At 39.2% G+C, this 22,658-nt stretch overlaps 1 protein-coding gene and 1 pseudogene across 1 annotated transcript in view; both read right to left on the reverse strand.

Annotated features, from left to right (window-relative positions):
* SORCS3 (sortilin related VPS10 domain containing receptor 3) overlaps nucleotides 1–22,658 on the reverse strand; it is a 677,345-nt gene that overhangs the window by 174,069 nt on the left and 480,618 nt on the right. Inside the window, exon 6 of the mRNA XM_036737057.1 lies at nucleotides 20,917–20,981. Within this exon, the coding sequence (XP_036592952.1) occupies nucleotides 20,917–20,981 (65 nt within the window). The remainder of the gene's footprint in view (nucleotides 1–20,916; nucleotides 20,982–22,658) is intronic.
* Nucleotides 4,136–4,815, reverse strand: LOC118828363 (annotated as a pseudogene).

Consider the following 22,658-nt stretch of genomic DNA (forward strand, 5'->3'; position numbering starts at 1 on the left):
TGTTGACGATTATCATCTATATTATGATTATTGCCTTGCTGATACACTTGTACAAAAATATTTATAGCAGCTTTTTTTTTGATGGCAAGGAATTGGAAATTGAGGGAATACCCATCAAAGGGGGAAAGGAGAAACAAATTGTTTTATATGATGAGGTGGAATACTATTATACTATAAGAAATGACAAGCAGGATGCTTTCAGAAAAACCTGGGAATATTTATATGAACACATGCAAAGTAAAGTGAACAGAACCAGAAGAACATTGTACATAGTAACAGCAACATTGTAAAGATGATCAACTATGAAAGACTTAGCTACTCTGATCCAGCAAATGATCCAAGAAAATTCCAAAGGACCCATGACGAAAAATGCTATCTACCTCCAGAGAGAAAACTAATGAGGTTTGAATGCAAAATGAATCATATTTTAATTATTTTCTTTATTTTTATTATTTTATTTTGTTAATATTTTCTTTTGCAACATGGCTAATATGGAAATATGTTTGGCATGACCTCACATGTGTAATTGAAATCAAAGTGCTTGCCTTCTTAAGGAGCAGGGAGTGGTGGGAACAAGGGAGAGAATTTGTAACTCAAATTTTCTAAAATGATTGTTAAAAATATGTTTACATGTAGTTGGGAAATATTTAACAAAATAAATAAAAAGAATAAAAAAGGAAAAAAAGATATTTACCAAAATGGCAAGCAAAGAGAAACAAAAACAAAATATTTTCCTAAAAACATAGGGTACATTCACTCACAAATACACCTAGCATCAGCAGGGAGAGGGGGCATTCATTAAGGTCAGAGGTAGAGAGGCACACATATAGGGAACATGTGCAATCAAGGCATGTGTGCAGAAGGGCAGCTCACATTTTCAATCTGCAGGGCTGCAGGGCCATGAATATCTTTACATTGTTCCTACTGAACTACTCACTTGTGCCTCATAATTTCCCCTAGACTTTGTTCCACTGGATGCAGTCCTGTTAGACATTCTTAGATGCTCTAAATGTTCTTTTGGCCTACTGGTCACTGCCAGACACAGCTTCAACATGGTCTCTACTGCTTTCAACTTATGAAGCCTTTTACTATTTTGTATTTATAAAGTTCATTTGTGAGCCTTAAGTGTAAGAGGTCAAATACATCTCTGCTCAACTTCATCATATTAGATTCAGTTCGAGTTTTCAACAAATGTTTCTTACCTGTGGGGCTCTGTGCTACATGCTAGGCATATAAAGACAAAAACAAATAGTCCTTGTCCTCTAGGAGCTTACATTCAAGGGGGAGAGAAAGATACATCACATGTACACAAGTAAGTTAATACAAAGTAAATATCAGGTAATTTCAAGAGGAAACAATTGCTAATAACTGGTGGGATCAAAAAAAGGAATGTTGTAGAGCATGGCTACTGAGTTGGGATTTGAAGAAGGAGAGGGATTTTATGAGGTAGACATGAGGAGGGAACACATTTCATGCATTCAGGACTATTTGTGAAAAGACAAAGAAAGGAATGTAAGCTTGGAAAGGTAGATGGGGCCAGATTATGGAAGACTTTATTGTCAAGCTGAGGATTTTGTATTTTATCCTAGAAGCAAGAGAACCACGGAATATTTTTAGTGAGAGTTAGAAAAAAGAGATTTGTGTATGTGTATACGTGTATGTATGCATGCATACACGCATGCATCGATTATGTGACGTGGTTAGGTCTGTGTTAAGGAATAACAAATTTGGCAGCTCCGTGGAAAATGGATCAGAGAGGAAAAGAAATGAAGGTAGAAAGACCAGGTAGGAAGTTACAGCAATAGTCTAGGTGAAAGTTGATAAGAACTTGAAGTATAGTAGAGACCATATGAGTAGAGAAAAGGGGATGGATATGCGATAAATTGTGGATGTGATATTTTGGGGGTAAGATAGACCAAACTTGGATATGGCAGGTAAGGGAAAGAAAAGAGTCCGGAATGACTCCAATATGATGAACCTAGGTGAATGGAAGGATGGGCATCATCCCAACAATAAGAACGGGTGAGTTTGGGGAATTAAGGGGTTAGGAGGAAAATATGATGAATTCTTTTCTATCTGATGTACTGGAGGTCTTGACACAGTGAGGTACAGTCCTAAAAAATAAAAGGACTAAGAAATATAAACTGGAAGTAAGCAACCTAAGAGAGCATCCAGTGACAAGGAAGAAATTAAAATCAAGAGGCACAAAGTGAATTGCTGAAGGTCATGCATGTCATTGGATCATAAAATTTAGATCTTTGAGGGATTGTCAAGGTCATCAAGTCCAACTCCATTTTCTAGATGAGGAAACTGAGGCACACAGAGGATAAATGACTTGCCCAGGGTCCCATACCTAGTAAGTGACTGAGGTCTGATTTGAATTCAAGTCTTCCTGACTCTAAATCTAATCTATCATGATACTACACCACCCTTCTTACTATGTCTCTTGCTTCCTAATGCCATGTTCTTTTCACTACAACTGGTTCCCACTTGTTTCTATAGCTCAGTTGCATACAGTCTCATAAATCCAACCACTGAGCATATCAAATGGTTCAGTAGCAAGAAGCTATCTGTCCTGTATAGTAAGTGACAGAACTCAATAACTCAGGTGGCAGTTGGGAGGCAAGTTATTCCTCAACTCTTAGCAAGTAGACTAAATGTTCATGCCAGACAGAGAAAAGAGAAGCCCTTCAGGAGACCAGAGCTGGAAAATCCACCTCTTCTTTCTCTTCATCTTGAGCAATCCCTCCTCATTGCCAACAACATTTAGCATTAGTACCAAATGTTAGCACTTAATTGTATACTGTCATTGTTACTTAACTTCTCTGGACCTCTGTTTCCTCCTTGGCAAAATAAATGGATTGGCTAGAATGACCTCAAAGATTGGTCTCGACTCTAGTATTCTCTGACTCTAACTTTTCAAAAATATTACCACATTCCACAAATTCACCACTGTCATACCAGTATAATAGTATTCTTTGGTCTGTTTTTTTTAATCCTATATCCTTTGAGTCATTTTTCCGTCATCTTCGACTTCGTTGGGGTTGTCTTGGCAAAGATACTGGAGTGGTTAGCCATTTCCTTCCCTAGCTCATTTTACAGATGAGGAAACTAAGGCAAACAGGGTTAAATGACTTGTTCAGGGTAACACAGCTAGTAAGTGCTTGAGGCCAGATTTGAATTCAAGAAGCAGAGTCTTCCTGACTCCAGGACTAGCACTCTATCCACTGCACCACCTAGCTGCTCATCCTATACTCATATACTTATATAAGTACTTATATATTTAAATAAGTACACTATAAGTATAGGATTATTAAAATATATTATATGCTAATTAATATATAATTATAGGATTATTAAATAAGTAATTATAAAAGTACATAAGTATAGGATTATCATTATTAAATAAGTACTTACCTAATGAGCTTATGTAGTGCAAAGCCCCTTCCTTTTATCATCCCCATAGATCATAACCCAAGGCTGGGCATGCAGAAAGCACTCAATAAAGACATGCCAATTGATGAACTGGGCCTCCCTGGAAAGATAGCACTCATGTTTCTCACACCAATGAGATTCTTTTTCCCCCTTTTGACCAATTTATTTTATAGCCACTTAAAATATCATCCACCAAAGGACAATATTTACAGCAGGAATAGGTATACACAACACAAAGTCATTTACAATCCATTGCAACTTTAATAATAACTTTACTGATGAAATTTCTTAAAATTTACTAAATGTTTAAAGAAAATGCTGAACAAGAGGAGGGGAATATTTCAGTGTGGTCTGTTATTTTCAATTTGCTTTTTTTTAAAGAGGAAAAATGTCCTGTTTTCCCAAAAACTGATAATAAGCAAGAATTACATAGAGCAGTATGGATGTTGAGGCATTTCTCAAAGTCTTTGCAAATGAGTCCAAGACGGGAACGGGAGGGTGAGGAAATCAATAGAGAAACATTACTATAGATACCATAATACACAATAAATTTAGATAATTTGAAATAAAAAAGGGAAAAGGGAGGCAAGAGGCAGCATTTCAGCAGCAAAGGGCTCAAAAAAAAAGTATATTTGTAAAGGGATAAATATAAGGAATTTGGGGGAGGTAGGAAAATGGATCAGGAGAATGAGTGAAGGCCTCAAAGAAAACATGGCATGCTCATTCTGGAATTAATTACATGTTCCAAATCTGAAACTGTCCAGAATAACTTTGGTTCTCTTGAATTTACATCTTTGAATACCACAATTGAAGTGATATTTCTACAGTGGTAGCAATAGTGGGGAGCTGACCATACTGTCACCTGCTTTTCATCAAATGTGAATTCATATCCTTCATGCACAAGTTGACATGCTCTGCAAATGAGTTTTAAGTTATTGAAATTAACAAACTCCTTTGTGACCTTCGCTCCAAAAAGCCAACCTGTCCCTGTGGACTGATTGTCTCAGTATCTATATCTTCCAGATCTGACCACACCAAGTCACAAAATGCTCCTTTGTGAGGAATTTCCTGATTCTGTTCAATGGTTTAGATTTGATTCAATGTTTTCATGCTCAGAGAGAGAACATCATTTATGCATTAAATCTGCTTATCAATTAAAACTGCCACTGTGATCATATCAAAGATTTTGGTACAGTATCTCCAGGCAATGACATTCCCATATTTTGTTTGGCACTCATCTTCAGAGTATCCTCCAACAATTACTTAGAGAGCTGCATAATCTCCACATATTTGTCCAAGTCTAGGACACCATTTTGGGAATAACAACCCAGAGTGGCAAAGGCACCAACCAGATTCTTAAAAGAAGTTACCTGTAACCATCCCCTTACCACCCAAATTCTACTGATTATGCTTTCTTAGTGCATTATTTCAACCTGTCTTCTCAACAGCAGTCTCTTAATTGCTAAATTCAATGTTTTTTATCCACATTTTACTTGAACTCTGTAACTTTTGACACTGCTGACTGCCTCTTCCTACTAGATACTGTCTCCTCTCTTGGCATGAGAGATATCATCTCCTTATGGTTGCCTGACCTCTCAAATGCTCCTCTGTTTCCCACAGTGACTACTCATCATCTTCCTGACCTGTTAAATTGTGCTTTTCCCAAACATCAGTCCTTAATCCTCTTGACTTTTCTAGCTCATTCTCATTCATTCTTAACTACCACCTCTATAGAAATGACTCACAAATCTCTGTCTCCAGTCTGATTCTTCTCTTCTGAGTTACAGGTTTGTATTTCTAGCTCACTATTGGACATCTCTATTCAGATATCTATCTGATATCTCAATATTAACTTGTCCAGGCTTAGTTTCTTTCTCCCAGGTCTTTTTTTTTTAATTTCATCTGCCTTCACCACTGATATCAGTAGCACCATCATTTTTTCAGTTTCAGTTCCATATATTTCAGTATTATCTTTGACCTATGCAACTTTATCTCTTACACGCAATCATTAACCAGATCTCCAAATCTTTCCAATACACATTGTTCTCTGTATTCTTACTGCTATCACTCTAATAGGAGCCCTCAATAATACCCACCTAGACTACTGCAAATTTCCTTCTCGATAATGTTCAAACTCATTTGCCTGGCACTCAAGACCTTCCTCACTCTACCTTTGAGGAACCTTTCTTATCCTAATTTGCATTAAATATCCCTCCATGCACTCTGTACTCCAGACTATCCTCATTCTTCCAAACATGATTCTTTTTTCCCTCACATCTCTATTACTTAAATTATCCTACTTTTCATCTGCGGAACACCAGCCACTTAAAGCCCAATTCAAATGTCACCTTCTCCATGAAGCCATCTCCGATCTTAAGTGCAAATAATTGCCTTCCCACTTGTACTTCACATAGCACTTTATTCTGGACCTCTATGATGTACTTATTGCATGATGTTGTGTCACTGTGTGTGTGTGTGTGTGTGTTTGTGTGTTTTGTATTCAGTTACTGGACTATAAGCCTCATAAGGGCAAGGATGTATTTTGCCCACACTTTGTATCTTCCCAAGAGCTCAACTCAGTTCTTAGCATGCAGTGCATACTTGACAAATGTCTCTTTAAATGAAATGAAGCTATCCCAGAAGACAGCAAGAAAGAAGAGAGTAGATAGGTATATGAAAATACAAACTTTTCATAGGACAGCGAGTCAAGTCGAGTCAACAAGCATTTATTAAGGATTTACTATGTGTCAGGTACTAGGCTAAGTGCTGGTGATAATAAAAAATAAGCTGTCCTCAAGAATCTTGCATTCTAATGGGTTAAGGATAACACAGATGGAGCTGAAAAGAGGAAGGAGAGTGAACATACCCAAGTGGGGGCATAGTAAAGAATGTCCTATGGAGATAAACTATCAGTGCAGCCTAACATTTGTGATAACTGCTGCTTAGCCTGTGGGAATATTCTCAGACCCACATAGCCAAAAAAAAAAAAACCAAAAAAAAAAAAACAATCACCACAAGGCTTTTCAGGTAGATCCATCAGTCATTCATGCAGCCAGGCTGATCTACATTTCAAATGATTATATACCATTCATTATATGGCAAAGGCTGTGACTGGGAAAATGGTAGACAAAAGGTTCAAATAAGCCCCCTGCCCTCAGTGGGTTTATAGTCTAGTAGGGGTGATAAAATACGTACACAGAGCAACATAGCACAAGTTAGAATATAGTAAGGAATTGTGTGTAGACATGACTTTGGATAGCTTCACATATCATGGGTGCTTAGAAAGAATAATGCTGAGGGGACAAAATAACAAACCTGATTCCCAAAAGACCAAGACACCAGCCATGACTTCTGGGATAACAAATCTCAACGAGCACTTTTTTGCCTCGGCCTGAAAGAAGACTAATGCTGAAAGACACCGGTTTATCTGAATGTACAGCATCACCTCATACTCTCAGGGCAGAGAAGCGGAAGGGTCCAAGATGCTTAGATACAACTGGGACAAGTGCCAGCTATCCCCTGGGAATATTCTCAGACCCACATAGCCTAAATAATTTGCTCCTTGGAAAAAGGAAAAGCTATAGCAAATACATACAAATAAACCTCATGTTGACATGACAACTGGCTTTTTCCCTACTGGGAAGTATGTCACCACAAGGGCTTTACACTAGTAATCAAACCTTCTCATCAAAGGACACCTGCTTATCGCTAGAAAAAAGGTACATTGTTTTCCCTGCCTATTTACTCTTTGGTCTCTTATTTGAGCATTTTAAGAACACAATTAAGTACGTTTGGAGCTCCCAAACAAAGCCAAAATTTACCTAACCCCTGTCCACTCCAGCCTTACTTGTTGGCTCGTGAGCTACTCCCCACAGCCCAGTATGAAATGAAAGGCATAATCTAAAAGGAGCACCTAATTAAAATGACTAGTGCAAATACCACTTACAAATGATGGGAATTGTTGCTTTTCTTTGAGCTAACATTTTGAAAGTCTCAAACCTTGTATTTTGAAAAATATATGAAGGAGATAATAAGCTCCTTGGTACCTAATGTTTATGAGAATACTAGACTATGAGTCAGTGGGAAAGTCACTGACAAGGTCTGGAAGCAAAGTGGAAATGGCATGGTTTGCATATAGCAGGTATTTACTATATGAAATGGGCTACAAAGGAAGGAATTTTACTTACTCCATCATTCAAATACTCCTTTTGTTCATTTATTCAAAAAGGGTTCTTCCCCCCAGATATTTTTTTACCAACTCACCTCAGAGACCGTATATCATAAGAACACTTTTTATGATATACTCAACAAATGGTCCTCCAGAAGTCTTTGCTTGAAAACCTCCAATGAAGCATAACCCACAAAGCTCCAGAACCATACTCTTTTACTTTCAGATAGCTCTAATGTTGCCTAGAAGATGTATGTGATTAAAAGATACATGAAACATATTCTCTGCCCTCCAGAAATTATCTGGGTCAAGTCATTAGTATGAAACCCTTAAAGAATACAAAGCTAAATATAAGGTCTCCCCACCCCATGACCTCATATAATATTCTACTTGAACTTCTCTTATGAAGTTTTCATTAGGCATAGAGGGATAGAAGCTGCTCTTTCTCTGCTATTTGTAACTTTAATGAGTCACCTAGACAGAACACTTAGAAAGAAATTTCTCCAACAGGCATTCAGACTCCTCCATTGTCAAGATACAACCTATCCTTCCGACCTGATTTCATATTATTCCCTTTTATATATTCTTTCTCATGAACCCTGCTAAAAGGGCAGGCCAATCAATGACTTAGCTTAATTAGATGATGAGTGTTAAAAAGACAGATTAGAGTAGGGGCAGAGCAGACATCTGATTTCATCAGGAACACAAGAATGAAAGAGATCAGATTTCAATTGATTGTTCCCCACATATGGAGAACAAATTTAAAAATAAGCAGAAATGAGCAGAACCCAAGACATTTCTCACTGATTCAATTTCAAAATCCCTCCTTTCTTCTAGCTTTTGTATATTTTATCAGTTATTTATTTGGGGTTTACAAGCTACAAGTTCTGTCTCTCCAAATAGATTGTAAACTCCTTGAGGGCAAGGGCCCTGTCTGATTCCCCTATGCAGAGCCATAAGTAGGAATTTGTGTGCCGGGATGAGTGCTGGCAGAAGTGCAAGGGACACTATAACCACAAAGGCATCCATGTTTGGAAAGGGACATCTCATCTCCTAAAGGGCTGGGTGGTAAGGAAGGAAGTGACTCTAGGAGAAAGGAAGCATAGTGATTGAAACTGGAGTCTGGAGATCCAGGCCCATAGAAGACCAAAAGGCAATTCAGAGGGGTGCCAGTTGCTATGGGGAAGAAATTTACCCTGCTGAAATATCAGTGCCATAGGACAAAGTCTCGGTCACCTAATCCTAGTTGGGGCTCTTCCTCTATGATCTCACCAGCTGGCAGCTGACAATGACCTCATAGTAGTCTGTACTCTAGTTATACACCCATTATAGAACAAATTTGTATATGCATGTTTTATAGACTCTATTAGATTCTAAAATCTTTGAGGTTGGGTACTTCGTAAAAAATCAGATGAGTGCCTACTAGCCTTCTATAGTACTCTCTATATACTAAAGTGCTAAATAGGGGCTTGGGGGATAAATGAATGTTTCTGTGAATGTACAAATCACTTCTTATTAAAATAGGGATAGAGTAGCTCCTTTGCCTAGTCTATATATTCTCTTCACTGTATGGACTAGTAGGAGGGATTTTACATTATTCTCTTTACCCCACTGCCCACTCCTCCCCAACAGACACATCTCTTCCCTGAATTCATCTCATGGAATGTAAGCAAGGAAGGAAATCTAGATTCAGGTTTCAGCTAGTTCCCTTGGGCGTGGTTATAAATTTTCCAATCTGAGGTACTGGAAGCAGGAAGTACCCTGATTTTAGAAAGGGACATAAGACATAATAAGAAGACATAATAAGATATGTGGAAAGTGGAGGGAATCAAGACAGAGCTCAGGAAGCACATTTGGAGGGATAATCAGCAGCTACGAAAGCAAAGTAGCTTTTACTCTCAGATCTGGGAAGCAGCATGAAGGAAAGAAAAGCTGTCTCTGTGAAAAGGCAAAAATGTCTAGTTTAACCTTTTTACAGATTGGGAAACTGAGACCCAGAGAGGGCTGGTGACTTAGCCAAGGTCACACAGCAGAATAAGAATTAGAAAGCAGATCTCTTGATTCCTGAGTTTCATTTGCTTACACAGAAGCTCCCCAAACTCATTCCCTCTTCCCCCAAAATATATAACAGCCTTCAAAGCAGCTAGATAAGGGCATGGCTATACCTAGTCAATCTTGTGTTCAAGGACAGTTAAGGCATCATCCAATAAGGTAGAGATGATCATGCCTCCAGTTCAATCCTCAGCTCAGTCCTCATCCCCGAGGAATTGGTGACCCCTTGTCTCCAAAGACCACCTGCAGGTTCAGTGACAGACACCCTCCCCTCTCCTCTTTTATGTCTCCCTAGCTCAGCCTTTCTAGCCCATCTGGCTGCCAGGTTAGCCAAGCCCTATGCTACAAGTGGAGAGAAGTCAGAAATGGACGAAGAGGCTCCTCTAAGCCATTTCAATAAAAGCATGATGGCCAGGGCTGGGAAGGGGAACCACTGAACAGAGAAATGAGATATTATTTGCAAAGTGTTTAGCACCGTGCCTGACACATAGTAGGTACAATACAAAAACTACTGCTATTGTTATTATTCTTTTTGTTACTATTATGATCATTATTAATGGGAATGAAAACCTGTGCATACCCACACACATTGCTTCCTTCCTCCTTCTCACCCACCTTGATTTTAGGTCACAGGCCTGAGTTATAGGAGGCAATAGAAGGAGGCAGGGTAAATTCTCCACTGTTCAGGCTCATTCTTTGGCAATGAGACAATTTATTCAGGATTGGATGTTTAAAAAAATGAAGCAAAGACTTCCCTTGCTCTAGTCTAGGGACTGAGGCTGAGCCAGTCACAGAAACATAGCTGAATGAGAGCAGATGACTTTATGCAATATAATGGAAGTCTGTTTTAATACAGTAAATCCTATGTTCTCGAACAATAAAACCAAAAACAAACAGGTTCACATCGACTGCTACCATTATAAAAGCACAATAGGTATCACTTGGGGAAAGCATAGATTTACATCATCAGGTTACACAGCAGGGAATTCTGAATAAACCAATCTCTAGTTAATGAGGTTTTGATGTATGAAAAGGTTATGATGCCTCTACAGTTATGAGACTCATTCTATTTCCCCTGGATCTTGTTAATGTATGCATTATCTGTAAGTCTGGTACTCTGAGCGGTTGGAACACATTTTTATCCTACGTAGAATAGGTAATAAAATTTAAATAGGACAGAAAAGTAAAAGTCTGAATTCAGGTTCAAAAAATCAATGGCACAAGTATAGAATAAGGAAGAGCAGGAGCTGGTATTGGCAGCAACAGCACTGGTTTTCACCTGTAGCAGGGCCCTGACACAGCACCGCGCTGCCCCTTCCCCCTGTTACCCGCCCCCTTGCTGAGGCCTTGGCTTCCCCCAGCCCTCCTTTCAGCTCCCTCCAGCACTGGTTCGTCATCATGATGTCTTCCAGTCCTTGGGTCATTGGTCCTTGCTAAGCACTCAGGAGGTAAGCATATTCTTGGGCCAATATGCCTGCACAAGTATGCTGCTTTGTGCCCTTGTTACGAACATCTGGTGAAAACATATTCCCTGAAGGATCCAAAAGATGGTCCTTTAAAAGCTGATCTGAGAAATTGACATTTCATGTTGTATCTGCCCAAGAGAAACTCAATCAAATTGGTTCTTACTTGGCTCACAGACTGAGCAGAGATGTTGTCTGACACTGGTCTGGGTATGTTTTCATTGCTTTGGAGGCGTTGAACCAGTTGCTAATGGCTTGCCATTCTCAAAGCATTGAGCCATTTGTAGAAAGCTTTCTGCATATGGTAGGCAAAGCTGCCAGAGTCAGGAGAACCAAAACTACAAGTTCTTGGAACTCATTCTTTTGTCAAATTTACAAATATTGAAAAAGACACACCCTCTTATTACAGATATTATGACTTTTTTGTTTCTCACTTCAGTGCCATGTGTTATTCCTGTCATGGTGATCCAGAAATACGGACAGAAATCCACATAGCTGGGATCCAAGGAATTCAGGGTATGGTTTGCAAAACAGTTAATAAAGAGTTGCAGCCAACTATATGGGAACCAAGCATATGAACAAAATTGTGCCATCTTTGTTATTTAACATGAAAAAATGAATAATATTGACAGTCCAATAGACCCTTCTTCCTCTCCTTCTGGAGGTGACAAAGAGAAAAACCCTCCTGTGTTGGCTGAAAACTGTTTCTGAGAATTACTGGACCAAGCAATATATAAGAATAGGAATGATCCTGTTTGACCAGATGTTAGACATTTAGATCATCATAAACTCTGGAATCCCAATGAATTTGTAGTCCATTGCTTTAAAATTATAACATATTCCACTCAGACACAGTATTATCGTAAGATCCAAGATACCCTAAGACAGCTTGATGCTCAGAAAAAAAAAAATATTCTCCATGCACTTGAACAGGAATTGTTCAAGTTCTATTCAAAGCAGTTGACATTGCTGTTAAAGGATCTGTAGGCCCCACAGTACTGGAAATATTTAACACTTTTTCTCAGTGTTGAATTTTCTAGGGCAGCTAGGTGGTACAGTGCATAGAGTGCTGGACCTAGATTTAGGAGAACCTGAGTTCAAATCTGGCCTCAGGCACTTATTAGCTGTATGACCCTGGACAAGTCAATTGACTCTGTTTGTCTTAGTTCCTCATCTGTAAAATGAGCTGGAGAAAGAAATGGCAAACCCATATAGTATTTTTGCCAAGAAAACCCCAAATAGGGTCACAGAGTCAGACACAACTGAAATGACTTAACAACAACACTGACTTTGAAGCTGGTCAAAGACAGGACTCTCTGGGTAGTGTCAACATAAGCACAAGCACCAAAGATGATGATAAGAAGATTATCCAGAACGCTATCATTTAAACAACAGAGAAACATAGGAAGGCTTGCATGAACTGATACAAACTGAAGTGAGCAGAACCAGGAGACTCTTGTACATAATTATATTGTTTAGGATGATCAACTGTGAAAGACTTAGCTACACTGTTCAAGACAATGATCCAAGACAATTCCAAAGGACCCATGATGAAAAACACTTTCCACCTCCAGGAAGGGAACTAAGGAGCTCTGAATGTAGATTGAAACATACTATTTTTCTACTTTCTTTATTTTTATTGTTTTATTTTATTTGTATTTTCTTTTGCAACTTGGGTAATATGAAAATATGTTTGACATGACCTCACATGTATAATTGAAATCTAAATGCTTGCCTTCTCAAGGAAGAGGGAGGGGCAGGAGGTAAAGAATTTGGAACTCAAAATTTTTAAAAATGATTATTAAAAACTTTTTACATATGATTGGGAAATATTTAATGAAATAAATGATAATAATTCATTAATGCATAGGATGAGGTAGTTAGAAGGATAATCAGAGGGAAAGAAGCTACTTGCCTTAAAATAAGGTCCTTAAAGTTATAGGGGCTGTAAGCTCTATTTGGGCCAACACAGTGATGTAGCTTTTTTTTAAATGTCATTTGTTTTTCCTTATCCCAGGATTGCTTATACCAATGAAATCACAGGTCCTTGATCTATCTCTAATGTGTCCAAATTAAGGAAGGCAAGAAAGTAACTGAACCCTGTACCAATCAGATTATATCTGGATATATTCCAGATATAATTCCAATTATGAGTGTTACATTTTCTTTTTATTTTTTTGGAGGGGGGAAGGCAGGGCAATTGGGGTTAAGTGACTTGCCCAAGGTCACACAGCTAGTAAGGGTGCCAAGTGTCTGAGGCCAGACTTGAACTCAGTTCTTCCTGACTCCAGAGCCAGCGCTCTACTCACTCACCTAGTTGCCCCTAGTGTTACATTTTTTAAGGCACGTTAGAAAAATAAATATATAGGAGAGGGGAAAAAAGGATTTTGATAGTCTCAAAACCATTTCATATTAATTCATTCATTAAATGTTTATTATTGAATGAATTCATGAGACACATAAAATGTTTAAGGAACTAGGGATATTTAGCCTGGAGAAGAAAGTGGGGAGCAGGTAGGGTGATCATCATTTTCGTATTTTGGGGCTTTCATGTAGGCAAGGAAGAGACATCCTACATAACTCCAGAGAGCAGAACAAGCATCATTAGAAGCCAGAGAACAGCAGATTTCCCCTCAATATAAAGATGAACTTTCTAACACTAACGAGGCAGCCTGCTTGGGTGGGTAGTGAGCTCTATCACCAAAAGTGTTCAGGAACAAGTGGATGATACATTTTATTGGACACTTCTTGCATACAGTAGGTCAGTTAGCCTAACCCTCCAATCATATGATGCTGAATCCACAAATCAACTTCTATGAACACATTGCCATCAATTCATGTGTCACGCAATAAATCAAGACAAAAACCAATCAAGTGCCTATTATGTGCCAGGCACTGTGCCAAGTGCTGGGCATACGAAGAGAGATAAAAAACAATCCCCTTTCTAAAGAAGCCCACAGTCTAAAGTGGGGAGACTGCATGCAGACAACTATATACAAACAAGATATACAGGAGAAACTGGACATAATATCAGGGGAAAGGCCACAGCATTAAGGAAGATTGGGAAAGAGAAGGTCAGATTTGTATCTGGGCCTTGAAACTAGGGAAAACAGGTGGTATAGATGAGGCAGGTGAGAATTCCAGGGATTAGGGACAGCCAGTGAAAATGCATGCAGTTGGGAGATAGAGTATTTATGGAAGCCAGCACCACTGGTTTGAAGAGTATGTAAGGGGGAAATGAGCTAAAAGAAGACTGGGAAGGTAAAAGTGAGGCAGACTATGAAGGGCTTTTAATGCCAAGCAGATAATTTTATATCTGATCCTGGAGGTCATCAGGAGCCACTGGAGTTTATGGACTAGGTGAGTGATATGGTCAAGATCTATACTTTAGGAAGATCAATTTTACCTCTAATTGGCTGAAAGACTAGAGTGGGGAACGACTCAAGGTAGGTATACAAATTAGGAGGCTAGTACAATAGTCCTGGTATGATTTGCACCAAGGTGGTGACAGGGTCAGAGGAGAGAAGGGGACATATATCAAAAATGTTAGAAGGTAGAATCAACAGGATTTGACAACTACTTTGGTAAGAGGAGATGAGAGAAAGACTAAGGAATGGAGGATTACATCTAGTTTACAAGCCTGAGTGATAGGGATAGTTGTTGTCCTTCAACTGTAATAAAGATGTCAGGAAGAGGGGCAAAAGAGAAGTTACCAAGGTGGTGGCAGGTGCTGCTACTGATGGTGAGGGAGGGGCTTCAACTCCCACATACATCTACAAACCAGGATCATCTGTAGTAGTGTTTAAATGGTGGAAATCTAAAGGAAAAGATCATGTGTAGATAGTTGGTAAAATGCCTATGTTATGATAACAAAGAAGATGGGTAATTCTGCCTGCAGGCCTATATCTTTGATTTGTTCCCTATATTTACTTTGGAGGAGGAAACCACTAGTAGTATGATTTATTTAATATTTAAAATATGTTCCTAAGTTACATGTACAAGCTTCTCTAAATGAGACCACTTTGACAAAAAATCTCACATCTCCATTATGCTATTCCATAAAAATAATTATTAATATTAGATTGCAAATTTCATGAGTGGGGCATGGGTGTCTTTGGGCATTGCTTTGATCAGAGAAAAAACTCTAAGAGATGACCAGATAACTGATCTCCCCCATTACATCATGTCTCTGTGACAAACTTGTGACATTTGCTAAATTCCTAATCTATTGCTTCTTTCTCTGTTGTGTACTTTAAAAGTAATATCACTTCTAAGTCTTCCTCTATCAAACTTCACCCACATGTTCTCCACTAGTTTTTTATTTCCTTCAGTTACTGGATTTTCTTATGTGAATTTATAGTTATCACAATGCTATTCTACCTACCTTTTTACCTGTCCCACTGTTTTTGTATAAGTTACACCCTTCAAGAACCATAACCCAGTCACGGGGCTTATACCACCATGGTCTGGTAACATCTTTGAGGTCAAATATGCCTCCTTGTTTTAAGCCTACCTCACCTTGCATTTTTCCTAAACTATGAATTTGTGTATTTACTTCTGAGGTCATGAATTTTACTGCTGGTTCTTCTCTTGAATTTTGTCTGTTATGAATTTCTATGACTTCTTCTTACATTGAAGATACTATTCATTGTCTATGGTACCTAGTGTGGTGGAGATGTGTGTGCGTGTGTGTGTGTGTGTGTGCACGCGTGCACGAGCGCATTTAATTTTTTTTGCTTCCCCTGCCTCTTCAGTTTAATAACTGATGAATTTAATTTAACTAATGCATTAAAACTTGCCCTAACCATAATAAAGCAAAACACTGCTGTAACAGGATTTGATCTCTAGAGACAAAAATCATCCCTGGCCTCTGGCTTACGGATAGGAGCTCAATTGAGAAGCTTCAAATTTCAAGCCAATGAGAAAAAGGTTGCTGTGATACTTTAGAGACATGCTGGAAAATCATAAGCTCCCTGCTCAAAGCACAAAAGCTGTACCAGAGCTTCAGGGTTTTAATATAGGCTCACTGTCCCTTTAGTCCCCTGATGCCTCAGGACCTCCAAGAGCAGTGTAGATGGTTCAGCTACTCCTCACCCTCACCCTAAGAGTTTCTGGGACAAGGGGGATTTATAGAGAGGAGAGAAGGAGAGGGAAGGAAATTGGTTTACAAAGATTCAATAGTCCAAGATCTCTGAAATATATAAATTCAAGTGTTTATAGTCTGGATATTGGTCACTCTGGAATGTACTTTGCAAATCACAGAGATACACAGTACATAGGTACTATGTCCTGTGAGACATAATTTTCTCTAATACTGTGTTTTCATGGAACCAATTAACAATGCTAAGTAGGATATGCTTGTATGCTTATTTTTTAGGTAGTTATGGGCATTAAATATTTTTGCTCTTCTTCAATAGATACCAGGAATGTAGGGATCACTTACCCCAAAAAAAAGTGGAACAGCTACTGCCCCATGGTAAAAGCCATTTGGAATTTGAGGTCTCCTTCACAACAGGCCAATGCAAGAGGAGGTCATCTACTCTTTTTTTCCCATGACTACTTCTAGACCCTCTTTCTGCAGCTGTCACTTAGCAACCTCTGCTCCTTTTAGGCTGACACTATCATTCAATATAACCTTGTTCACATCTCCATTGCTGTCATTTGCCAACCTCTCAGTCATCTTCCATCCTTTCTCACAGGGTTCATTATCTAGACCAATTTTATCCATTTCAACCCCTGCCTGGTTATTTCAGTATTTACAGTGATGTAAATCTGACCAGCCAGGTCTCTCATTTCATTAGCATCCTCAATTCCTCCAACATTCCACCTCAACTACTCATAGAAACAATGATAACTGAGATTTCACAGTTATTGCCCAAACTTTTCTAGCCCTATGATCTTGAATTCTGATATTCCCATGATTTCCCATTATATTATGTTTGTTCATTCTCTCTCTCTCTCTCTCTCTCTCTCTCTCTCTCTCTCTCTCTCTCTCTCTCTCTCTCCTCCCTCCCTCTCTTGTTCCCTCCCTCCTCCTCCTCCTCCTCCTCCTCCTCCTCTCTTTCTACACCTTCATTATGGCCTCCAGCTCTAACATCTCTTCCAATTTTCCCAGTCCACTGTCTTTGCTCTGGTTTCACTTTCCTCACTTCATAATTTTGACTCCCAACTGCATGCTGACTTTCACCCTTAAAATCTTACTCCCCTGTCATTCTGAAATTTACATTTTGCCAGACTACAACCCAGAGTCATGCTCTTCGCCTTTCTCCCCAATTATCTGCTTTTTAACTCCCACTCCTGAACTGCAGAATGCTGTTGGAGGAAGTCATGTAAAGGGATGATAGTTCTGACCCCACCTCAATTAATACAAACACAAAAGGTCCAGACATCTCAACTGAGTCAATCAATAGTTTAAGTATTAAGGAATTTTCCTACAATCCCATTATAAGGCGTGAACAAGTTTTTAATTACTTTGTGAAGATTATAGGGCTCTAGTAATTGGATGAATGCAAATAATACTATATAGGAACTCTCTTATAATTGGCTGAGATCAAGTTACACTTTTTCACCTACATATAAAAATAGCAAGCCAGTTGTGAGCCATCAATCAAATGGTGGATCAATCTAGAAGTAGAGGATTTCGGTACAGAGAATTCCAGATCTACAGTTGGAGCCAAGACCTAGATAAGAGATTACTCTTGGAGGGACAGAAAGATTTTTTTTTCTCTTTCTTCCTTAGCCACTTCCTCCTTCCACTGACCAAGTCAGCAGAGAGCTGGACAAGTAGCAGACAAAATCCCATCCATAGATGGGATCAGAGATACTGGAGCAATAGGAGATAACACATCCAATCTGGAGCAGAAAGAAGACAGATACAGAAAGACAAATATGGAAAGGTAAATAGGCAGCAGGTTAGGAAGCAACTAGAAGAATGCTGGCTATGGACTCAAGAGAAAAGATTTTTAGGCCATAAAGCTCCAGGAATTATGAATTACCCCTTCCCCATGTGCATTGTATACATGTGCTTCACTGCCATTTTACCCTAAGCTTGAGCCTCTTCTTCCTATGGACCTGTGCATATTTTTGAGAGTTTATGTTCCTGGGATATAGGAGGAAATGTCTGTGTCAACTATTCTTCCTATGCCATTTTAGTAAATGCCTCTGGTAAAAGTTAAATGAGGCTACTGACTGATTATTAATAGAAAGCACACTGGTGGGGGTTTGTAAGTAACAGCATTAGAAACCTTGCTCCTAGAAACCTGAGTTGTGACAGTCAGGCTGCCCTCATGGGACCCCAGCCTGTAAGTGTGCACCCCAGATTTGGAGCTACACAAGCAAACATGTTGACTATGTCCACTATAAGTCCATGCTATCTAATCTCACCTGGGCTATCACTGCTACATAGTAATCCTCTAAAAAATTTAAAAATTAATTGCTTTAAATCCCTGATTGCTTCTCTATCTTATCCCCCACAACAATTGTTTTAAGGCTTTCTCCTCTCAACTCAAGCCACTCTCCATTATCACAAGGCATGAGGCCGTCTCCTACTTTCCTGTGAAAGTCGAGGCCATCTCCCCTATGCCATGTCACAAAATAGTTCTACATCTCTTCCTGTCCTCTTTTCCTTTGCCACTTGTCTGAGGAATAATAATAATAATAATAATTAAAGCTAGTATTTATATAATACTTTAAGGTTTTCAAAGCGTTTTATAAATACTATTTCGTTTGATCCTCACAAGATCCCTGGCAGCTAGGTGCTATTATGATAATACCCATTTTACAGATAATGAAACTGAAGCATAGGTCAAGGGGCTGATCCTGAGTCACACAACTATTAACTGTCTGAGAACCTTTCTCCTTGCTAAAGATAATCCTTCTAGTCCTACACTTGATTCATCAACTCTTATCTCCTTTGAGAGTTTTATCCATAGATTGTTTCTTCTTTCTGGCCTATTTTCAATCTCTCCTTATCTACTAGTTCCTTGCTGCCTAGAGACAACTAGGTGGTATAGGGAATAGAGAGCTGGACCTGAAATCAGGAAGACGAGTTCAAATCCAGCCTCTGACACTGACTTGCTGGGCAAGTCTCTTTCTGCCTTTCTGCCTCAATTTTCTCAACTGTAAAACAGAGATAATAATAGGTTGTTGAGAAGATCAAAGGAGACAATATTCATAAAGCACTTAGTATAGTGCCTGGCACATAATAGGCACTTAACAAATTCTTTCATTTTTCTTTCCTTCCTTCCTTCCTGTCTACAGATGTGCTCAGGACTCACCTATCCTTTAAAACATAGTACTTGGTCTTGCCATCCTCTTAAACTCTTACTCGTCTTACTTTTTTACTACCTAATTAGAGAAAAAATAGTTTATGCTTATTGCTAATTCCTCATGACTCTCTGATGTCTCAAAGCCTGAAAACTGGCTTCTGGAACCCTACCTCCCTACTGAAACTGTTCTATAAAAGACTACTAGTGATGTTAAAACTGCTAAATATATCTGATGGCTTTTTTTCAATCCTTATCCTCCTTGTTCTCTCTGAAGGTTTTGATACCACTGACTACATTATTCCAGAAATTTGCAGATACTCTCTCTTCTCTTGGTGCTCATCTTGTTTCCTGGTAGCTGTCTTACCACTTCTTCTCAGTATCCTAGGCTAGACTATTATATAGCACCATAAGCCCTTGTGTCCCCCAAATTGTTGGTCTTGGACTCTTATTTCTTCTATGTATTTTCTCCTTTGGTGAGTCCATTGACTTTCATTAGTCATCTTTATGCATGTGACTATCAGATCTCTCTCTCTCTCTCTCTCTCTCTCTGTATATATAGATAGATGATAAATGTCTACATTTATATATATAGATATAAATAGAAATAAAGATAAACATAGAGACATATCTACATAAATATATTTACATAGATAGATAGATTAAGTATCTCTCAGGGCACCTAGGTGGTGTAATAGATAGAGTACCAGGCCTGGAGTTAGGAAGACTCATCTTCTGTCCCTTAATTCCTCCCTTCTCCTGTTTCTATTTAAGGCACCACAATATACTGAAGTCTCAGTATAATTCTCAAGTCTTCTCTTTCCCTTCTGAGGAATCTATCATGTATATAGGCAAGTAAATAAGAGATACCACAAGGAAGGAGAGATCAGTGGTATCTACTGTGCTCCCCTTACTGGTTTTCTCTCATTTTGTCCTTGGTGTCTAGCACATGGTGTTTAATAAATGTTGCTTGCCTATCTTTAAGGAAAATACCATTTAAGGGAGCCTTGGCGGTGAGTCCTGTCAATCAACAAGCATTTTTTAAGTGCTTACTATGTGGTAATTCAAATAATTACCCAATTACTTCTTGGTATAGCAAATCTGAATTTTTGCACAGCATATTTTCTTAAAGCAAGGCACCCTTTCATATAAATGCAAACTTCACTTAAAAATAAACACTGTGTGTTGGTATACATTTTTTAGAATTATACCAAAGGCAGCATGAAATTATGGTGGAGGAAACTGTGAATATCATCACATCAGAATTCTTTTCTAAAGGCCAAGGAAATATTTCGATATTGGTCCATGTTAGTCTATTTCCATGGGGCTTCTCAGAGGACTGAAGAAGCCTCTCTCCCCCTCCTCCCTCCTTCCCCTTGCCCAAGAGGTCAGAGATAAGGAGAGATGTCAGTAATGGAGCTCTGCATCCTACATCTTCCCAGTCCATTAAAATGTAAATTAGAGAGCAATCCCTGGGTCCCCCTGGCCCTCTCTCAGCACCGCAGTGTATCAACCTTGCTTCCGCAGCACTCACATCCATCAGTCGTCCTGGCCTCCATGTGTACAAGGTCAGGCTCCTTATCCAAGCCTGTGACTGACCTAGAGAAGAAAGAGAGCAGCAGTGAGAATGTATCAAGAAGCAGACCAAGTCTAAAGCATACAGTCCTCTCCTTTCAGGAAGATTTGGTCAAATACACCAGCTAGCAAAGGTACGCACCTCACCAAGCTCACCAACTCACAAGACTACAAGACTGGCTGCTCTGTAGTGAAGGGGCAAGGTGTGATATGGTCCTTTGAAACCTTCTTTGTGTTGCTACTGTGATACAGTAAAAAGGGCAAGAGGTTCAGAGTCAAAACACCTAGGTTGAATTTCAAGATCCAACCACAGTGCTCTATGTAATTTGGATGTGTCTCTGGGACTGTTTTCTTTCTTTCTTTCTTTTTTTCAGGGGGGAAGGCAGGGCAATTGGGGTTAAGTGACTTGCCCAAGGTCATACAGCTAGTAAGTATGTCAAGTATCTGAGGCTGGATTTGAACTCAGGTCCTCCTGACTCCAGGGCCAGTGCTCTGCTCACTGCACCACCTAGCTGCCCCAAGGCACTCAGTTTTCTTATCTGTAAAGTGGGAGGTAAGTGTTAGCACCCAAAGGAAGGCATTGTGGCCAAGCTATAGGGAATTAAAAGATTGCTCCTTGGGGGCAGGGAGGGTCCCATCAGACTCTTCCCACGCAGGAGTAGGCATTAGGCAAATGAATGTGGAGAGAAATAATAGTTTATAGACAGTGTTTGAGACTAGCCCTTTTGATTCTAATCTTGCAGAAACTCATAGAGTTGGATGAGAGAAATGCAGAAACTTATTACAGCAGAGTTTCAAGGCTGTACAGTTGGATAATTCTACAGTTTTAATGAAGTGTGTTTCCTGGAAGAGTTCTGTGTACATGACTATAACGCTGAGCCGCTCAAAGTCTGGTACCCGGAGATCATCAAAGGGATCTGATGAGTCTGTATCTGCGCAACAAGGTCAGTATCAACTGTTTTCTCAAAGACACTTTCTGAGCCTTTCCCCTCTTCCCAAGGGCATGTCAAATGTCAGAGATTTGAGGACCCCAAGTGTTAGAGATCAAGAGATTCTGAAAATTAAAATACATGGTTATCTCTCTCTGGGGGTGTTGTAATGATTGAATGAGAAAATGATTGTTAAGTACCTTGTAACCTGTAAAATCACTACATAAATGTCACTCATATACCACCAGAATAATCATCATTGTAATGCTATTATGCCACACTTAGCGAGGGGTCACTTTGCTGGCAACCTTAAATATCTGGAACATACATCTGGAGTCGTGAAGAAAACATCAAAGACTGACAATACGCCACAGATGTTTGCAAAGTCCATGTGCTGAAATGCCGCATTTTATTCACAGGGGAGACCCCAGTCCCTCCTTTCCATTCTGTTTACTCTTGTTGCTGAAATAATTCTAACGTACTCGATTACCTGTTTTCCTAGCACAACTTATATTTGGACAAGCAAATTTCAAAGGGAGTTGCTAAAAGCATGCATACTGATAGTGGGGAAAAGATAGAGCTCAGCTGACAGATTCATATCAGGTAGAAAGAGGCAGAAAAATGATTTAAAACACACACACACACACACACACGAATTGAAAAACCATAGCAGACTGGGGCCATTTAGGTGGTGCAGTGGCTAGTGCCCTGGCACCTAAGTCAGAAAGATCTGAGTTCAAAACTTGCCTCATACTCTAGCTAGCTGTGTGAC

The sequence above is a fragment of the Trichosurus vulpecula genome, chromosome 8 (assembly GCF_011100635.1).
Source record: "Trichosurus vulpecula isolate mTriVul1 chromosome 8, mTriVul1.pri, whole genome shotgun sequence".
Classification (NCBI taxonomy): domain Eukaryota; kingdom Metazoa; phylum Chordata; class Mammalia; order Diprotodontia; family Phalangeridae; genus Trichosurus; species Trichosurus vulpecula.